Below are 19398 nucleotides of genomic sequence, written 5' to 3' on the forward strand. Positions count from 1 at the left end.
CTTAAAAAGTTTATGTATTAGCTTTGAAGCAATGTTTCGCTTTAATGAATTGCAATGTTTCAATTTAATCCAAATGTGTCATATTTTTCTTGTTATAGCTGAAATGTTTATATTTTGAACCATTTTAAGCTAATGAGTTTGGATGTATTATGGAATGTGTGAGGCTTGAAATGTGAAGCTGTAGATCTTAGACTGAAATTGTCTAATATAGACTTGAAAATAATATAAAACTCAAATCTCAAGTCTGCCAAATCTTTATAATTCCATTACAAAATCATCATAAGTTGCATTTCAATATTCCATTACAAAATCATAATAAGTGGCACTGTATGCTTTACATAATACCAAATGCCAGATTCACAAAAGATGCAAATCCAAAATTCTAAAAATCGTCTGCAGTAAGACATTCTTACACAAAAATCTGCAGCATTACAATACAAAAGTTCACAGGGATAAATTATTTATGAATACGAAGAAAATCGAAGAACCATTGAAGCTCCTTTCCCACTTCTATACTGCAAATCTGTGTATTTGATGCTGCAAGTCTTCCTTTCCTGCTCCTGTACGCCTGTGATTAATAAAAGGACAGAAGAGCAATAACAATTTCATTAGTTAACATTAGTAGCCATTTGGAATTATAAATTAAATGACATCAAAACTTTACCTCCATTGACTGGTGGTGCCTTTTCACATGTTCATTTATTGTGGCCAAGTACTCCGCACACCCGACATCGAATTGTTCCTATCTTTGTTGCTTGAGCACTAGGGGCCACCTTATCCGCTTGCAATCTTCTCCTTTGCTTCGGCCTTCCAGCCTTTCTCTTGGATTCTGGTGGATGGATAATGTTCGAAACATCCAATTGTTCAAGTTCCAAATGAGGCAATAGGTGAATTACCCCTGAATAGGCTTTCAAATAGTATTCAACTGCGAAGTACTCATGAAAAAATTCCTCGATATTTTGCCCTTTTGTATCCTATTGATAAACATGCATGCTTGCGAGGCAGTTCAGATATAGTCCACCAACCACAACTACATGTCTTAGTACCCAAATTCACAGAAAATTTAAATGCGCCCTCCATCATTTCAATTACATCGTTACTACTGGGCAACATTCTACACATCCTACTGTATTTAATAAGTTTAGTAAGAGCATACTTTCATTTAGGAATGACTCTTCCTTCCCATATATAACCTTTTGCATATTGTTTATGGATCCTCATCATGCACTTTTATCTAACTTTATCTACAATATTAATTATTGTAGATGCTCTAATCTTGCCAATCCAACTGTTGAAAGATTCGGTGAGATTATTGGTGATATGCTCACTTTTGGAATCAGGAGTAAAGGACTGCCTTGCCCATTGTTCACATTTGAGTTCCCATTTGCTCTTGTGTTACACCAATCCCATTTCCACTAAGCCCAAATGAATCTACCTCAACCTCACATGTATACCTTGGACCTGAACTTAACCCAATCCCAGGCCTAGATTGATTATGACTAACGTGCCCATTTCCCCTGCCCCTGCCCCTGCTTCTCCCAAACCCAATTCCATTTATACCTCTGCCTCTAATACTCACACGACCCCTTCTCCCCTTTGCACCATACTGACCCCTTCCCCTACTACTACCCTGAACTTGTGAACTATTTTCTCCAACAATGTTATCCCAAATACTTGCTCCAGCAATGAAAGTACCCTGTCTACCCTCTTCCTCTACTTGTGTAACACCCTCAACTTGTGTTTCTCCCTCATTTTGTGTCATTCCCTCACCTTGTGTTTCTCCCTCATCCCTTGTTTGAGCCCTATTTCCACCAACATTACTTGCTACAATCCCAACAACATCTGAATCACTATCAGGAACCACCATCGCAAAGGATGTATTCACTGCAATTACATGAACTAGGACAACAAGAGTGTCCTTAAACATCTCAAATATGAAAAGTACATCATCATCCTTCTCAATCTTCATATTATCCCCAGCAATGAGTTCAACAAAATCAACTTTTATATTAAACAACTTGTAGGCATTATTTAGCATCTCCAAGTGTGAGTATTTATTTGGGTCAACATTGTCAATACCACTTCCTGAGTCCCGTATGTCATCTCTATTATATACCAGACCCGATCATCCATCTTAATGATCCAAAACAATACTGTTTTAGCGATAAACTAAATTAAAAAAAGTAACAGTGTATCAAAGCAAACAGGAGGTAGAAGGTTTCGAAGCAACAAGTATGTATGAGTTTAAAACCAAAACAAATAATCCTCAAACCACCTTTTATAGCAAAAAACGAAACTAACAGTCCATTTAAAACCAAACTAACAACCCCTATATTAGTTTCCATTCCAATTTTTATTGTCAAAAACCCTAAAAAGCTAAACTTTTACTCTTTTAACATCAAAGCTTTACAACATAAACAAAAATTTCAATTAAAATTCAAAGGAAAAAATATGGACCCTCAATATTATCCAAAGGCGGCAACCATATATTGAACGGTAAAAAAAGTGTAGAACTTTACCTAGAAAAAAGAGTTCTCAACGCCAAAATGAAGAAGAACACGATAATCGACCCTTCCTCTCACAGAATCGATGAACTAAGTTAGGATTTTCACTTCATCAGTTGTGCTCTCTCCATGAAAATCGATTCTGCAATATCCTTTGCTCTTAAGCAAAAAAACTCAACAGTCACACAATATGTCATTTAGTTTTTCCTCTAACGACAAAGTAACCCTTTCCACATGGACAAAGGTTATTTTAGACATTTAACATTTCTTTAACGTCAATTTAGAGTGAAATTGGATGAAAGGATCCGTTAATGTAACGGACTATTAATTTAGAAACACCAAAGTTATTTATTGATAGTAGAAGGAGGTAAATGTTAATTTGACAGTAACTTAGAAATGAAAAAGTATTTTACTCTTAAAGTAAATCTTAATCTAAACATCGTAACAAATAAAAATTGGTATATTTCACCCATCATTTTTTAACTTAGCATTGCCACGTTAGTAAGTTGTTCCCATTTTGGGCTAAGGCATGTGCGTTTCAGTTTTGATGGTAATTTTCTTGGGCTGCTTTGCAACACAAGCCTAGCTCTGTTGGGCCTCAACTCAGAGGATATCGGTTTTATTGTGTCTAAACTTTAATTTGTAATTCAGAAATATTTCAAACATGTATTTGTGTAATAATAAAATATATTTTGCTGATTAAATTGATTTCCAGACCGGATGACATGTGGACTTTCTTTAACTTTCGTTACTTTTTTTTTTTTACACCTAATCTTTTAGAATTTCTCCCTCTTTTCGCCTTCTAATATCTTTTCCTCTTCCCTATCTTTTATATATGCACTGCCACTATTTTTAATTTTCTTTTGCGTTTTCATATGAATATTATTTATTATTTTTTAATTTTGTTGGATGCCACTATTTTTTATATGATTTAATTAATTTTGTTATCCCAATTACTTTTTAATTTTTATAAGATATTATAAGTAAAAATATTTATTTGAATAAAGGAAAATGGAAAGCATGATACCTACGATACCTCTGATACTATACTACTAGTAAAAAGTCCTTTGCCCATTATGCTTACTATTCCAGTCACCAACATATATTTCATTCTTTATTATTTATACACCAAAAAATCATGTCAAAGAAAAAAGAACCAGAAAATTAAAAAAAAATTCCAAAAATGGAAACTTAATTGATGCTAATATTATTTAATTGGACATTTATGAGTTAAATGTAGGGGTGAAATGTTTCAATTGCCTACGATGGTCGCGGCCTAACATCCTTATTAATATTGTATAACCACATTACTTTCTCTGCCCTCATCAACGTTAATTAATTATAAAAATTACAGTAATTCCCCGCCCTTTTCAACAAAATTACTGTTTAATTATTATTTGATATGATCAGTTTAAATAAAAAAAATTAAAATTAAATTTCATTATTTACATATATTGATTGCTTTAACTAAATTGCTTAAGCACGATTTAATTTGAAATATAAAGGTTGCACAGTATAGAAGCCTAGTTGTTTGTAGCTTGATGTCATTGGATTTTGAATTCTTTTATTCTTTTCAATTTGGTTGTAACAGTTGCCAAAGTGCATTTTTAACTTAAAAAATTAAAAAAAAAAATGATTGATTTGTTGGCCTAAAGTTGCACATGCTAATTAGATTTATGTGATTTTTTTTATTATTTATCTAGGGTTTATATGCATATTATATTTGAGATGTATGGTAACTCCATCCAAGCGCCAACTCCTGTCCATTAAAAATGAAATTGGACAGCTCATTTTGAATTGGTGTGAAAATCTACTTAATCTAATTGCTTCGTTTAAAAAGAAAATGAGTCATTATTTATATTTTTTTTTTGGACAAAATTAAGAAATTTTGACTTTAGATATTGATTTAAGTGGATAAAATGCACTAATCGTCGAAATAAACAAAATTCAGAAACTAGATTTTCGGTTTTAAAAGCAATCAATTAATTGGCCAAAAATTTAATATTTTATTGAGTGAAAACAATTATAAGATATATATATATATATATATATATATATATATATATATATATATATATATATATATATTGTATTGTTTAGGACACAAAAGACTTGAACTTACATCGTCTTTGTAAATTTAGTCGATCTTTTTAATTTTAAGAATTGTGATAATAAATTTATTTTTTCATCGCAATTATAGCTTCTGTCCTATGTCTATTACGAAATTTTTCATGTTGCCCGTAATAGGATTCACATTTTGACACATAAACGTCGTATCATCAAGCTATGTCGGCAAAATGAAAAGCTAAATGATCAAAAAATTATGAGCTTTATCCATATTTACTACTTTAGCTAATTTTTTAAAAAAAAATTAGTACGAGTTGTTTCATGGTATTTGTATATACATACTTAGTACATAATCATACTTAGTATATAATTAATTATAGTTTAATCATGTAAATTTAGATTTCTTTAAATGATTCTCTAAATAACAACTGCCAATCTTTGGTGTAAACTTATTATTTAAAATTTATTATTTAATTAGTCACTTAATAATAATCAATAAACTAAAAACAAAAATTTTAATTCAAAAATATTAAAATAACATTATAACATAAAGATACGTTACACACTTTCTGCTCAACTTAAATTTGATTTTGAGATCGTAATCCAAAATAATTTATTTTTAAAATAAATAAATTATAAAAATTACATAATTTTTAAAAATCTAATTTTTAAAATAAAAAATAAGTTTATGACATGTCAAAATTAAAAGAATTAGCTAAAAAAAAACTCATACTTTTTTAGTTTTTTTTTTTTTGTTTCTCAAAACTCATACTTTTTTGAAAATTGTTTAGACCAGGTCCATGGTTACGCTTATGGATTAAACCAATAATAATAAAAAAATTTTTAAAAATATTATAATTTTATCATTTTTTTCCAAATGTATAATCAGAAATACTATTATTTCAATAAAATACGTTACTCTCATTGATTTTTTCCATGAGTAAGACCATAGTCCAAGTCTAGATAAAATTTAGACCTGGTCTAAGTTTTTAGTTATTTGACATTTTTTTCTTTGTTGACATGGCATCATGACTTCACATTAATAGTAGAATCCACTAACTTCAATTAAGCATGGTTATCGGTTTAGTTTGAATTGAAATTGAACTAAAACTAAATCGTATTGTGGATGAATCGAAATCAGACTAAACTATTGGTCCAGATTTTGAATCGGAACCGGCAATTCAAGAGTTGTTTAAAGTTCATGTAGATGTTAAAATTTGAACTTAAATCGACGATTAATTGACGATTCAAATCCAATTTGAACTATAAATTTTCTATTTTTATTTTCAAAATTATAATTACTTATGCTATCCTACACACCTTTAAAAGTCTAAATAATTTTTTACTGCATGATAAACTTTCTTTAAAAAATTTTTTAAAATACACTTTACTTAAAAAAATGTTAAAAATCTAAAATAGTATAATGGTAAAAGAAAGCAAAATTTTAGTCTAAAATTATATTTTTTGATACAAATGGGATTTTATTATTTTTTTTCCTTTTAAATTTTTTACTTATTTTATTGTTTGAAATATTTTTTAAAATTTTCTAACAATTTATTTAATTAATAACATTTAGACAAAATAAATAATATATTATTTAATTATTTTGTAAAATTAATTAATTTTATTTTTTATATGTGTATGAATATTTTGAAAGTCATTCAAAATGAAGTTTATCAATATTTTTTAAAATTCATATTGATCTTTTTAAAAGAAAGATATAATTGTAGAACTTTTTTTTTAAAAAATAATACATATTAGTTGAAAATTGTAATCAAAACTGTTGAATCATCGTAATCATGTCGGCACCGATCATAACCGAAATCGGATTGAATTCCACAATTAAAAATCAGTTCAAATTCAACATTTAAAAAAATTTTGGCCATCGGTTCATGGAACCCACGGTCTAATCAACCATCCATGCCACAGTTAGCCAAATTATAACAAATAGATAGCACAGTATTAAAAAAATAACCTGACCAAATGTTTCTATGTTTAATGGTGGAAGCCACCGGCAGCCTTGAACTGCCAAGAGCCCTTAAAAAACCTCGAATTTGCTCGAACCACACGTGCGACATCCTCTGGTTACATTACATTTTGACAGTAGAGGTTCGCGTAATTGCGCACCATCACCAACACCCGCAACGTTTTCGCGGTGTCGGTGAGATCCCCTAATTCTGTCTAAACAAACACCGAAACACGCATTCTCCATCTCTCTCTCTCTCTCTCTCTCTCTCTCTCTCCCATATTTTCATATTCACCTTTATAATTTCCCCTCTTTTAATTCTTGTTTAAGAATCGGATTCAGATTGCCCGGATCGGATCCCTTATGGCGGCATCGAGGCGGCTCCGGGACCTGCAATCGCAGCCGGGGAACAAGATCTGCGTCGATTGTTCCCAGAAGAATCCGCAATGGGCATCTGTGTCCTACGGAATCTTCATGTGCCTAGAGTGTTCTGGCAAGCACCGTGGCCTCGGCGTTCACATTTCCTTCGTCCGATCCGTTACCATGGATTCATGGTCCGAGATCCAGATCAAGAAAATGGAAGCTGGAGGTAATGAAAGGCTTAACGCCTTCTTAGCTCAATATGGAATCTCCAAAGAGACCGATATTGTTACTAAGTATAATACTAACGCAGCTAGCGTTTACCGGGATCGTATCCAGGCCTTGGCCGAAGGTCGACCTTGGCGGGACCCTCCGGTGGTTAAGGAAACCGTCGGTAGTAAGAAAAAGCCACCGCTGGCTCAGTCTGCTGCTGGAAGAGATAATAATAATAATACCAGTTTTGGTAGTAATAATGGAGGATGGGATAGTTGGGACAATGATGATTCGTTTAGATCTTCGAATGAGATCAGAAGGAATCAATCCGCTAGCGATTTTAGGGGTAATAACGGTACTGGAAATGGAGGTGTACCCGTGAGGTCTAAATCAACCCATGATATTTATACTAGAGCGCAATTGGATGCTTCTGCGGCTAATAAGGAGCGTTTTTTCGCTAATAAGATGTCAGAAAATGAATCACGGCCTGAAGGCATCCCGCCTTCGCAAGGCGGAAAGTATGTGGGATTTGGATCGAGTCCTGCACTTTCCCAGAATAATTCACAACCGGATGTCCTATCTGTTATGTCTCAGGTATTGGATTGGAGTCTTATGCATTATTATTATTAATAATGTTAATATTATTATTGGGAGATTGGGGAAATTATTATCTGTAGGTTGTTGATCAAATGAACAAATTGTAACGGGCTTGATATGCAGGGTTTTGGTAGATTATCTCTTGTTGCTGCATCTGCGGCTCAGTCAGCTGCGAATGTTGTCCAAGCCGGCACGAAAGAGCTTACTTCCAAGGTATTTGGATTTGTTTTTCCACATATGTTCATTTGCATGAGCAATGCGTTTAAGCAGTATATGTTCCATATTTATATGTTGTATAATTGCTCTTCAAAAATTTCTTTTACAAATTGTATTTCAAAACTTTTTTTTTTTCCGATTTATATTTTGCTTTGCATTGACTTCAACCTGAAACAAAGGATATAAAACAAAGGATCCATATAGCTGACCCCAACTATAATTATATTGACTTTAACCTGATCAAAGTATTTCAACTAGTTCGGGACTAAGGCTTGCTTGTTGTTTGTTGTTGTATAATTGCTCAATTCTAATTTTGAATTGTTTTAGTAACTATATGTTGAATGAAGCTAGGAACATTGTGATTCTTCAAACTGCAGAGATCTGACTTGACATTTCTGTTATTTCATTGCTGATTCTATAAAGATACTGATAACTGATCCTTTGTTAGGTTTTTTTGTTAGTTTATGGGCATGATAATTCTCATGTAAATATAAATGTAAAGAGGGTTGAACTATTGTAAAGCGATTCTAAAATTACTTTGTTGGATTAGCAGCAATGTGGCTTAAATAAGGCCAGCTGGCATTTGAAAAAGGATTCGTAATAGTTTGTGGTGGTGTTATCACCGAAGCTTTTGGTTCGAATGTTTCTTTAATTAACTACGTACAAGCTAAAGATTCAGAACAACTAAGCTATCTGCTTACTTAGCATGGACATTGTAGACACTAATGTTTTTTTATATTCGGTGGAAGGCAGGCTGAAACTCTGCCCCAGCCAAGCTAAACCAGGGCTGCTCTCAGACTAAATTATAATAGTTTTATGTTTACTAATTATTACCCTTTTCCATGGGGAGTTGGCAACATCCCATTGCATGTTAGGGTTTGGTAGGCTTCAAACTCAGAAAAATACAGGGAGCCTTATGTGGTAAGCATGGCAAGAAAGATCATCAAGTAATAGAGGCTGCAGTGGCAGTTGATTGCTCAATAGTAAACAATCTGTTGGTATTTATTGGTTCTAATTGAGATGATGGTTGAGTGTTTTGGCAACTAAGACTATTAGTTGTTCAATGGTTTTTGTTTTGAGGTAATTATTGTAAACTGTGGTTGACTTAACGAGGCTGTTAGATTGAAGTTTATGTGAGGCCTTGATGCTGTTGATACTGTTTTTGACTGCTTAGTTGAATGGTGTAATTTTCTATTAATAGCCTTGATGTGTTCTAGTTGTTGGTAGGAGTGAACAAACTTTGAAAAAAAAAACTGAAAACTGAACTGAACCCATATATTTCTGATACGATGTTTAGTTTGAAGAAATTTTGGTGTTTTGGTTTGGTTTGGTTTTGGAGGAAAAAAATTTTTAGTTAACCGAACTGAAGTTTGGATACAGTGTCGTTTTGCACCAACTATGCTCTTAAGTTTAACTTAAATTTTCAGATTTTGGCTAACATTTAAAACTTAATATGAAATAAAAGAAGTTTGGATATTCGATAACCGAAGCGAAAATTGCAGTTTGGTTTCTATTTTAGAACAGTTTGGATCGGTTATCAAAAAAAATGTAGAATTTCAGTTTTGCGGTTTGGTTGGGAACTGAACTGCCCAAATGCACACCACTAGTTGTTGGGTTGTATAAGATACCAGCTGGATCATTTGTATACCTTCTTTTTAAATTGTGCGTCTTTCTGTCGACTTATATGCATAAATAACTAATTCTTTCTCATCTAGTATGTGCCATCTGTTCTATTTGGGAATGTCTTTGTGAGGCCTTTGACATCTGTCTTTTATTAATTTATGCAGTTTGTTTGCTGAAAAACTTGATTTTGAAGATCCTTATTATGTGAACTTTGTTTTTTTGCTAGTTACCACAGCACGTACAAAAAATTGGAATTATATAAAGGTGGTTTATGAATATGCTGTGGTTTACAGGTGAAGGAGGGTGGCTATGATTACAAGGTGAATGAAACTGTTAATGTTGTTGCTGCAAAAACAACAGAGATTGGACAAAGGACATGGGGCATTATGAGGGGGGTCATGGCTATGGCCACTCAGAAGGTGGAAGAGTTGTCTAAAGATGGGTGGAAGGCTGATAACTGGCAACAAAATGAAAGTGAAAGCAATGGATATTATCAGGAATTTAATAAACAAGAAAATAAAGGATGGAATTCATCATCTGCTGGAGGACAATCATCATCAAGCGGGAATTATAATTCTTATAGCTCAAGTTCTTGGGATGATTGGGATCAAAAAGACGTTAGGAAGGAAGATAGCACAAAGAGCACTGGAACACGTAGTAATGATGGTTGGGCTGGTTGGGATGATGGGAAGGATGATGGATTTGATGATAATTTCTACCAGCGTGAACCTGATAAGAAAGCCGTTGGTCCTAACGGGAAATCAGATGACACATGGACAGGAGGAGGATTTCTTTAAGGTATTGTTGTTAAATAACTTAATTATTTTCTGTTTTCTTTTAACTTTATTTGCAGTTTGTGTTGAAAAATGAGTTGCTGGAAGATTTGTTTGGCTTGTCCATTGGCCCCTTCTTGTTTTCTTTTTGTTGCATATTTCTATCGTATGTCTTAGAAAGATTGAATTTTGAAAATATTGTAGATTTGAAATTATCTATTGGTTGACCAGGTAGACCTGCAATATATTTTTGCCAACAACGTGGTTGATGCACATATGTTCGGCAGCTTGAAAACTGATGACTGGTTGGTTGCAATGACATCAAATTGGTGGAATTGAAATTAAGTTGACTGCAACTGATTTCAAAGTGTTGGTTGCAGATCAGATCTGTTGTGAATGGGGAATGCTTTTGTGGAGGTTGGTATATTTGCTGCATACTTATGTTTTCTTTTTTCTCTCTCTTGTTTTTCCTCTTGTTTGATCTCAAAAATTTTATCTACCTTTCTGAAAAGATCTGGTACGTTTGAAATTAGATCATATATATATAACTTTGAACAGGAAGGGCTAATTTGCCCAATCAAAGAGGACTGCATTATTTGTTTGAGGAAAACATTATTTGTGACTTGAAAAATCAAATTTGCTCTGTATTTGTAATGACCTAGCCAATTAGTTTTCATTGATCTTCTGGGTTGTGCGCTTCTAAATCACAGTGAATTATTATTATTTTTTTAAATTCAAATAAGTGAACCAGACAGTATGTCATCTGGCTTAGCTATCTGTTTCCCTCAAATTATGACAACATGAATGGACTGCGAAAGTAACAATGATCTTTTTAGGGGCTCTTGATGTGATGGTGTTTAGCCAAAGGAACTGTTTATTACAGGTAGATATTTATAAATACATACTGCAAATCCCCAACCACCATTATATCAGTTAACAGCAATCGGTAGTCCATAGTTCGACCTACTTATTTCAATAATTCTAACTGAACAATCGGTTGTGGCTTGGAACTAGAGCTATAGAACTTGCAACGAAATCTAATTACTGGTTCTGGTGATGCGCATTGGTATAAGTACATTACTGTTTTTGTCAGACCGAAAGATTGGTGTGCATAGTTTGTTTGCCTTTAGCGATTTCTGACCCGGTGGTCTCGTTAGAATGTTCAGGGTTGTTTTGTTGGATTACCAGCACAGATCCTTTTATGCGATTGTTTGATGAAGCTAAAATGTCTCCTATAAGGCCTAACCCGGCATTCTCTGTCTGAATGTCTGCCAATTTTGCTACTGCAGCTTCTTTTCCTACAATAAAAAGATTAAAAGCTCCACTTCGCCCTATATTTACCACTTGTTCTATTATGTTGTTCACATCCTTCTCTATGTACTCCACTGATCCGTTACACCTTTTGAACTCTTCTACTGCTGCTATGTCACTTTCCTGCTCCAATTAAAATGTCACTAGGAAATGAATCTGCGTTCCTTTCCAAAGTAGTGTTAGTAGTAAATGAGATGACTAGAAAAGTCTTACCTCTTCGGTCGAGATTTTGGACAAGACTGTGAATCTTATAAGAGTCATACTAATAGCTGGGTGTGCCGCCATCCTACCACCCATCTCGAGAGCCTTCCGGTCATCTCCACCGCCAAAAAATAACACACAAATCCTTCTTGGCATTGGAGTTTCTAGATCAATGCCCTCGAGTCCCCGATCAATGAATATGGCGACAGAGCATGATGCTGTCTTGAGGACCTTCTGATTAATCTCAATCCAGCCATGTTCATCTTCCTTACCTTCTCTCCACTGCTTGTGGAAGGGCATTATAATCATGGCTACACTTTTATCTTCCGCAACATGGCAAATGTCCTCGTGCATTGTCGACAAAGCCGAGACGGACGTTGAGTGACGAATTTTGAGTTGGTTGACATGGCGACACGCCTCAAATGCAGCTTTAATTTGATCATTGGAGTTGGAGGTGCCTCTACAGAAGCTGTTGGTGAAAGGGAAACCATTCTTTCGTGTGCGTTGAACCATCATAATAGAGGATGAACAATCAGTGAGTTGAACGAGGTGCATAACATAGAGCTTGAGGGAGGATTTTGTAGCATCTGAGGTTGAGGTTGAGCTGATCAAGTTAACAAGAGGTTTTACATTTTGCGGTCCATGAACACAGGCTAGGATCCGATTCATCGGCTGCTCTTGGGAGTTTTTCAACGACGGTGATTGGCGCTCTACTCTGCATATTCGTCGCGAAGGTTTGTATATAGCCATGACTGTTGGAGTTGTCATGAAGGTGGTGAACAGTGCCATCAACACTAGAATTGCAAACATCTCGTCATCTAGAACCTGTTCATATCATCAATGTTCAATTATCTATAAATTATATTTATACAATTTATTTTATTATGCTACCCGATAAATAACCCCACTTAAGCTATAGTGGTCGGTGTGGTTCCATTGAATGAAAGTGCATGCTTTGCGCACTATAAAAGAACGAGTAAGAAAATGTTCTCTAGATGAGTGCATTTGACATAAAAATAAAAAATCTAAATGCAGAATGTGAACAACGTATGTATTTTATATATTCATCAAACCAACCAAATCGCAACAGATGTGGACCGGCAAAAACGAATAATCCCGTCTCGTTGCACTAATAAAATTATGCACGTTGTAAGTTTAAAAACTTAAAAATTATAGAAATTTTATATTTTAAATATTTATATGAGAAAATAAGCATAAAAGATGATGAACTGTGATAGTCACTGCTAGCTTGTAAAGGTAGCCAAAAGTTGCGATGACAAATGATGGTGACTAGCGAATTATTATTTTCATTGGTGAAGATATTTCCTATTGAATGAATTTTCTGAGTATTCCAAATACTTTACAACGACAAATGTAGACATAAGTATCAATTTTTTCAATTCAAAACTACCGTTTATTATAAACATTATAAATTAAATATTTTCCTTTTCTTTTATACACTACTAGTTAGCAGTTACTGTGTTACAAGGGAGAGGGCGATTGCAGGAAGGAGATTCTGCTTCAAAGAAGGGAAGGAAAATCAAATTGAGAACTTACCTTCTTCTCCTTGCCAATATTGAGAACAATGAGTTCCACCAATCCTTTTGTATTCATCAACACCCCAAGTGCCAATGATTCCCTTGCCGGAATCATACACAACATAGCCACCGCAAATGTCCCCAGAATCTTCCCTGCACATGCCGTCGATATAACCAGCACCAGAAGTCCCCACGCCTCAACTCCTCGGATCTGAGCAACATCTGTCTTTAACCCACTTGAAGCAAAGTAAAGTGGAAGAAGTAAACCCGACACAAAATCTTCTATCTTTGTTGTCAGTCTTGATGCAAATTCTCCTCCTTTGGGGATCGTTAAACCGAACACAAAAGCACCAAATATTGCATGGATTCCTATAAGGTCTGTCGTAAATCCAGATAACATTACTCCAGCTAGGGTTAGGCATATATATGCTTCATTTACAAAATCTTGTTGGCTTGAACATTTTCTTGCAACCCAGTTCATCATAGGCTGGACAACCACCATCATAAAAGCAACAAAAGCAACTCCAGAAATGAGAACCCATATGGATATTAACGGGCTCTTTGAATCCCCGCCGGCGAGGGCTACAGCTAGTGCTAACAAGATCCATGCCGCTATGTCGTTAAAAGCTGCAGCAGCTAAGGCTGTTTGGCCCATATGCGTGGTAAGTAATTTAAGTTCTGCAAGAATGCGTGCAAGAACAGGGAAAGCAGTAATAGAGAGAGAGACTCCCATGAACAAGAGATATGGACCATAAGAGATTGTTTCTTCAACATGAATGGCTTTGCGAAGAATAAAGGATACTCCAACACAGAACAGAAATGGAAGAGAGATGCCAGCAACTGCTATCCCAAAAGCTCTTTTACCGCTTTGGCGGATCGTGCTTAAATCAAGCTCAAGACCTACAAGGAAAAGAAAGAAAAGAAGACCAATACTGGCTACTGATTCCAGTATGGGAGTGCTCCACGAAGGGAACAATATTTGAAAGAATTCTTTTTTCCGGCCAAAAGCTGACGGTCCGAGCAAAATTCCACCCTGAAATAATACTCAATCCATTGAAAATGATAAATAGTACATTAGAATCAAAAAATTATTTTACCCAACAAGTCAAAAATGAAGAAAATAAATAAATTTTTTCCTTTGTACACCGCCCACCTAGCTACATTGCAACCTTTCTTTTTCATCCTTATAAACCTAAGACTCCTTTTATTTCCTAAAGAAATCATTTACTACAGTTTTCCATTGTTTAGCACGTTCAAGAATCATAAGTTAACCATTAGCCACCATAATCTGTCACCGCTACCGATCACGGGCAACTTTCATAATTTACTATTTTTTTTACTGTTCTTATATTTAACAATAAATTTTTTAAAATATGAAATTTTAATATTTTAAATTAATTTTTAATATTGTAATCAAACAACGTGAACAGTTAATTTGGAAAATATTTTTCAAGAAAAACATTTTCCTTTAAAAATATTTTTTAAAAGTAAATTATTTTCCGGAAATAAATTCGGTACTAAATTCAATTAAATTCTTATCTTTGATATACTTTAATTTAATGAAAGAAAAAAAATTATAAAACTGTTTTTTTTCGTGTGGAGAGAGAGAGGAACTAACGAGAGATAAAAAGATATGAGACAGGGAAAATAAATATTAAAATTTTAATTTTTATTGAAATTAAAGTTAAAATAGAATTTTGACTTGTCCAATAAAACTGAAACTAATACTCTTTTTCGTTTTATTTTGTTTGCATGGTTTGATAAAACATGAAAATTTAGTCGACGAAAGTTATTTTGCCATTTTTTACCCTTAACTCATTGAAAATATTAATAAAAGTCTCTCATTTAATGAAGGATCATAAAGGTTATTACGGAAAAAATAATTATTTACATGTCTAAATTTAGAAACCTTGCAAATATTTTAAGACATCCAATAAAGGAATAACAAGCAAACAAAATAGGATGGAGGGAATATTAGATTTATGATATAATAGATTTTTAAGAGTTTGGATGTAATTAAAAATTTACCAAAATATTTAGATTTCTTTCTTTCTTTTCTTTTTTTTTTTTCACCGGTATCCATTAACTATGATAGACATAAAGTTGGAGGTATCTGGTTACCGGAATTCTATATTTTTAGGAAAAAAAAGTATTTTTCTAGAAAATTAGTTTTTAAGGTAGAAGATTTAGGAATGTTGAATTATCATATTTAGGTATATAAATTTTTTGGGAAAACGAAAAACAACTAAGGGTGTTGATGTTATTAAATTTTTTTAATATATAATTATTTTTTATAAGAATTTAATTTTTTTTCACCCTTTGGAATGAGGAATTAATTTTCCATGTATATAGGAAATAAACCCACAAGTTCAGAAATTGAATGTTCCTGACAATATATGTAACCAAATACTAAAATCTTACTTTTTAAAATTATTTTATCATAGTATTCTTACAACCAAACCCTCCTATGAGATAAAATTTATTTCCACGTATAAAAGTTGATTGATAATATTACTTCAAGAAACATAATAAAGAAAATCATAAAAAAAAAAGAAAAAGTAAAAATTAACATACAATTATTTCTGCAACGACTCGAGGTTGTCGAAGGGGCCTTAGGAGGTAGGCGAGGGAGCGAGTGACGAAGAGGACAATGATTGTTTGAACTATCAATAATGGGAAGGCATAGTTTAGGGGATTATCACCTTGCCAGGCTCCATCAGAAGAAGTTTTAATGGTGGTTAAATTGTGTGAGATGCTTGATTGATGACCAAACACTGAAATAAGCTTCCTTGTAGAAGACATAGTAACTCTTGGAGGCATTCAAAACTATACTACCTTAGACAGACTAGCAGGGTTTTATAGAGGTAAGGAAGATAGTGGTGGTCCATGCAAAATGGGGCAATTTTAGGCTATTTACGTGTACTTACAGTTTTTTTTAAGGTCACTCTTATCCCTTTTCCTTTCAAAAAAAAGGTCAAAATAAGCAATAGTGCACTAAATATATTATATTAAATTAATTGTTTGATTGTTCTGAAAATGAAATGATCCGATTCTATTAAAAGAAAATTGATGATTGATTCTGTTGAAAAAAAAAAAACAAAAAGATGATTGGTCTCATTATGAATAGAATCTAACTATTAAGGGTACCTTTTATAAAGTAATATGCCATTTTGTTTAGGAATGGTATCATACTGTTTTTATTCTAAATCGTTTTATAATTTGCTTTCAAAAAAAAAAAAAAAACGTTTTATGATTGGAAAATGCTAAACTTTGTTAAACGATACAATTTTTAACATTAATATGTTAGACGAAATTATAAATTAGAGATGTCATAATAATTTATTTAAAATACATAAATAAATATGTTAATTTAATCAAAATTCAGAGACAAAATAATATTTTTTCCAAATATTTATAGTAAATTGCTTTCAAAAAGTACTCAAAAGAGAACCAATGGTTCAACGCCAGCATAAATATAGCGCCTTTTTGGGTTTGAGTGCACAAACGTATGCGCATAAGCATTGCTGCAAAACTTTTATTAGGGGCATGATATACTATCAATCTGACTTTTCCGGTTGTTGTAATTTCTAGAATGAGTTTTGTTTCACAACCATCCTAATTATACTTGAGTGATAATTGCACCCTAAAATAAAGTTAAAGTTAGAATTTTAAATATAAAAATATCAACATAGGACTCATCTAACTGTCTTGCATTACCTTAATCAAAGACCTAACTTTGCTCGATATGCGTCATTTTTTTTTCTCTTCTACACCCATTTCACTCTCTATATTTTTTATCACTTCATTTTCGCTTGATAGCAGTTTCTATCTCTGTCTCTGTGCATCTCAATCTCTTTTCTTTTGCTCGATTAATTTCTTCCTCTTTATATCTCTAGCTCTAGATGGTTTCTGCCTATTGTGGATTTTGTCTCTCTCTTGAGTGGGTAATTAATTTTGAAGTTCTAGCACTACAAAAAAATCGATAAGTTGCGACCGACAAAATATAAGAAATCAGTCGCTAAATGAATGTAGCGACCGATTTTGCAACAGGAATTAATCGGTGCAAAAGTGCTCGTCGCAAATAGACAATTGGTTGCAAATTAGCGATCGACTAATTAGTCGCAAAATTATAAATATTGGTTGCAAATTAGCGACCGATTAATCGATCGCACAAAGTGTTGGTCGCATTTATCAAAAGCGGGCGCAAATCGGTTATAAATTCTGAAATTAATTGGTTGGCGATCTGTCGCAAATTTAAATTTAACGGTTATAATTTGATTGCAGTTCGGTCGCTAGTCGATCGCAAAATATAATTACGGGCACCAAAAAAAAAAATTTAATAATATTAAAAACCATAATTTTTTCCATTGTCAAAAATTGACATATATATACATATCACAAGCATCATCAGAAACAATAACAATATAAGAAAGAACTGTAAATGTAATGTACTATTCAAAATATGAAAAAATAACGACAATCTAAGAAATATCATCCTCGTCCATGTGTACTGCGTCCTCGGCCACGACCTCCACGCGAACCACTGCCGGAGGCATCTAAGTCAACCGCCCTGTCTCTAGCCATCCGCAATATAGATAATAGAATATATATATGTATATATACAATTATATGAATTGTAGAACATGTGGTACATATGTATAAATATGTATAAGGGTAACTATATATATATATAAACTTACTAAGGTTATTTCTAACTAAGGTTAACTATATATATATAAACTTACTATAATATCAATAAGTGTACGATTCCTCCTTTTTCAGTTTTTAAAAAAATTTCGGCAGTACTTTCGGCATAACATAATCAAATCTCAAGTCAAAAACACACTCACATAAACACTTATATATAATCCCAACGTATTTCCAAAGTAAAAATGGCCACTACTAGACCTCTAAATCAAACATATCATTCATGTGATTTTCACTCAATAAAAATGATCCAGGTGTGATTAGTGAGACATGCATGCGTGTGTTTACCAAAATAGGATGATACTGTATTTACCAAAATTTCTGCCCGAGCCTTATGTCAAAGATAATAACAAATTAGCAAACGACTTGTAGTTTAGTGGTGTTGAGATGGTCGTTAGACCTGAGAAAGTTTGAGTTAAAATTTTAATAGGAATCAAATAAAAAAAACATACTTTTGGTTGCAATGGCCAGTTTAGTTTTACACATCAAATAAAAAAAGAACATACTTTTGGTTGAAATATAAACCTTTTTGTTGAAAATTATGTGATAAAATTGACAGAGGTTTTCTTCCAAAATAAGATGCAAATATAATAGTGCTGTATTGATTGCTAGGGACAACGAAATTAACATATCATAATTCAATGTTTCATTTAATGAAAAGAGGTTAAGAATCCAATCTTTAGGTCTTCTAAGTCCCTTTTCATAATTATTATTTTTTTTTCGAAAAATTATATATAATAATTAATTACATATCAAGTAATTTCAAAAAAAATAAATTTCAATAAACTTATTAATTTGAATACTATAAAATTTGATTAGTATTAAATTACACTCATCAATTTTTTTTTACAAGTTACAATTATTTATAATAATTGTGCATTATTTTTTACAATTTAGACTTAAGGTCATTTTTCTATTATCCATTCATTAATACAATTTTACAATAAAAAATATTATCCATTTATACAAAATTACAACAAACAAAAATTCTATAAAAAAAGCAAATACATAAAGAACAAAACTTAAAAACTTCAAATTTTCAAACAAATCCTATTTATGACAACAAAATATTATCCATTCAAAATTACAACAAAAAATTCACCAACATTCACACAAAATAAAAAACAATTTACAAAAAATAAAAAAAAATCAACATAAAATAAAATAAAATATAAATTATTTTGTAACATATATAAAAACAAAAATGCAAATAAAATAAAAGGGTAAGAGCACCTACCTAACTAGGCGACTGACATGGCTTCTCCGGCCACAGGAGCTTCTCCAGTGCGCTGCAATTGCCCTAAGGGGACCAAGGGGTTATA

At 32.7% G+C, this 19398-nt stretch overlaps 2 protein-coding genes across 2 annotated transcripts; one reads left to right on the top strand and one right to left on the bottom strand.

Moving 5' to 3' along the window:
• Positions 1–6572: 6572 nt before the first annotated feature.
• On the top strand, positions 6573–11023 carry LOC105650599 (putative ADP-ribosylation factor GTPase-activating protein AGD6). Its single transcript, XM_012237502.4, has 4 exons — positions 6573–7704; positions 7831–7920; positions 9840–10344; positions 10551–11023. The coding sequence occupies exons 1-3, from the start codon at positions 6901–6903 to the stop codon at positions 10341–10343; spliced, it is 1398 nt and encodes a 465-aa protein (XP_012092892.1). The 5' UTR covers positions 6573–6900; the 3' UTR covers position 10344; positions 10551–11023.
• Positions 11024–11175: 152 nt separating this feature from the next.
• Positions 11176–16218, bottom strand: LOC105636271 (cation/H(+) antiporter 20). The gene is made up of 4 exons (XM_020680188.3): positions 15944–16218; positions 13389–14402; positions 11844–12656; positions 11176–11753 (listed from the first exon to the last, which is right to left on the bottom strand). The coding sequence occupies exons 1-4, from the start codon at positions 16187–16189 to the stop codon at positions 11409–11411; spliced, it is 2418 nt and encodes an 805-aa protein (XP_020535847.1). The 5' UTR covers positions 16190–16218; the 3' UTR covers positions 11176–11408.
• Between the last annotated feature and the right edge of the window lie 3180 nt (positions 16219–19398).

Source organism: Jatropha curcas, chromosome 2, assembly GCF_041381405.1.
Source record: "Jatropha curcas cultivar XTBG-Jc1 chromosome 2, XTBG_Jcur_1.0, whole genome shotgun sequence".
Taxonomy (NCBI): domain Eukaryota; kingdom Viridiplantae; phylum Streptophyta; class Magnoliopsida; order Malpighiales; family Euphorbiaceae; genus Jatropha; species Jatropha curcas.

Coding starts and splice junctions, on each gene's coding strand:
- LOC105650599 (XM_012237502.4), top strand. CDS start 6,901: ATGGCGGCATCGAGGCGGCTCCGGGACCTGCAATCGCAGCCGGGGAAC. Junction 7,705..7,830: donor TCCTATCTGTTATGTCTCAG/GTATTGGATTGG, acceptor CTTGATATGCAG/GGTTTTGGTAGATTATCTCT. Junction 7,921..9,839: donor CGAAAGAGCTTACTTCCAAG/GTATTTGGATTT, acceptor TGTGGTTTACAG/GTGAAGGAGGGTGGCTATGA.
- LOC105636271 (XM_020680188.3), bottom strand. CDS start 16,189: ATGCCTCCAAGAGTTACTATGTCTTCTACAAGGAAGCTTATTTCAGTG. Junction 14,403..15,943: donor GAGTCGTTGCAGAAATAATT/GTATGTTAATTT, acceptor GTATTATTTCAG/GGTGGAATTTTGCTCGGACC. Junction 12,657..13,388: donor ATATTGGCAAGGAGAAGAAG/GTAAGTTCTCAA, acceptor TGATATGAACAG/GTTCTAGATGACGAGATGTT.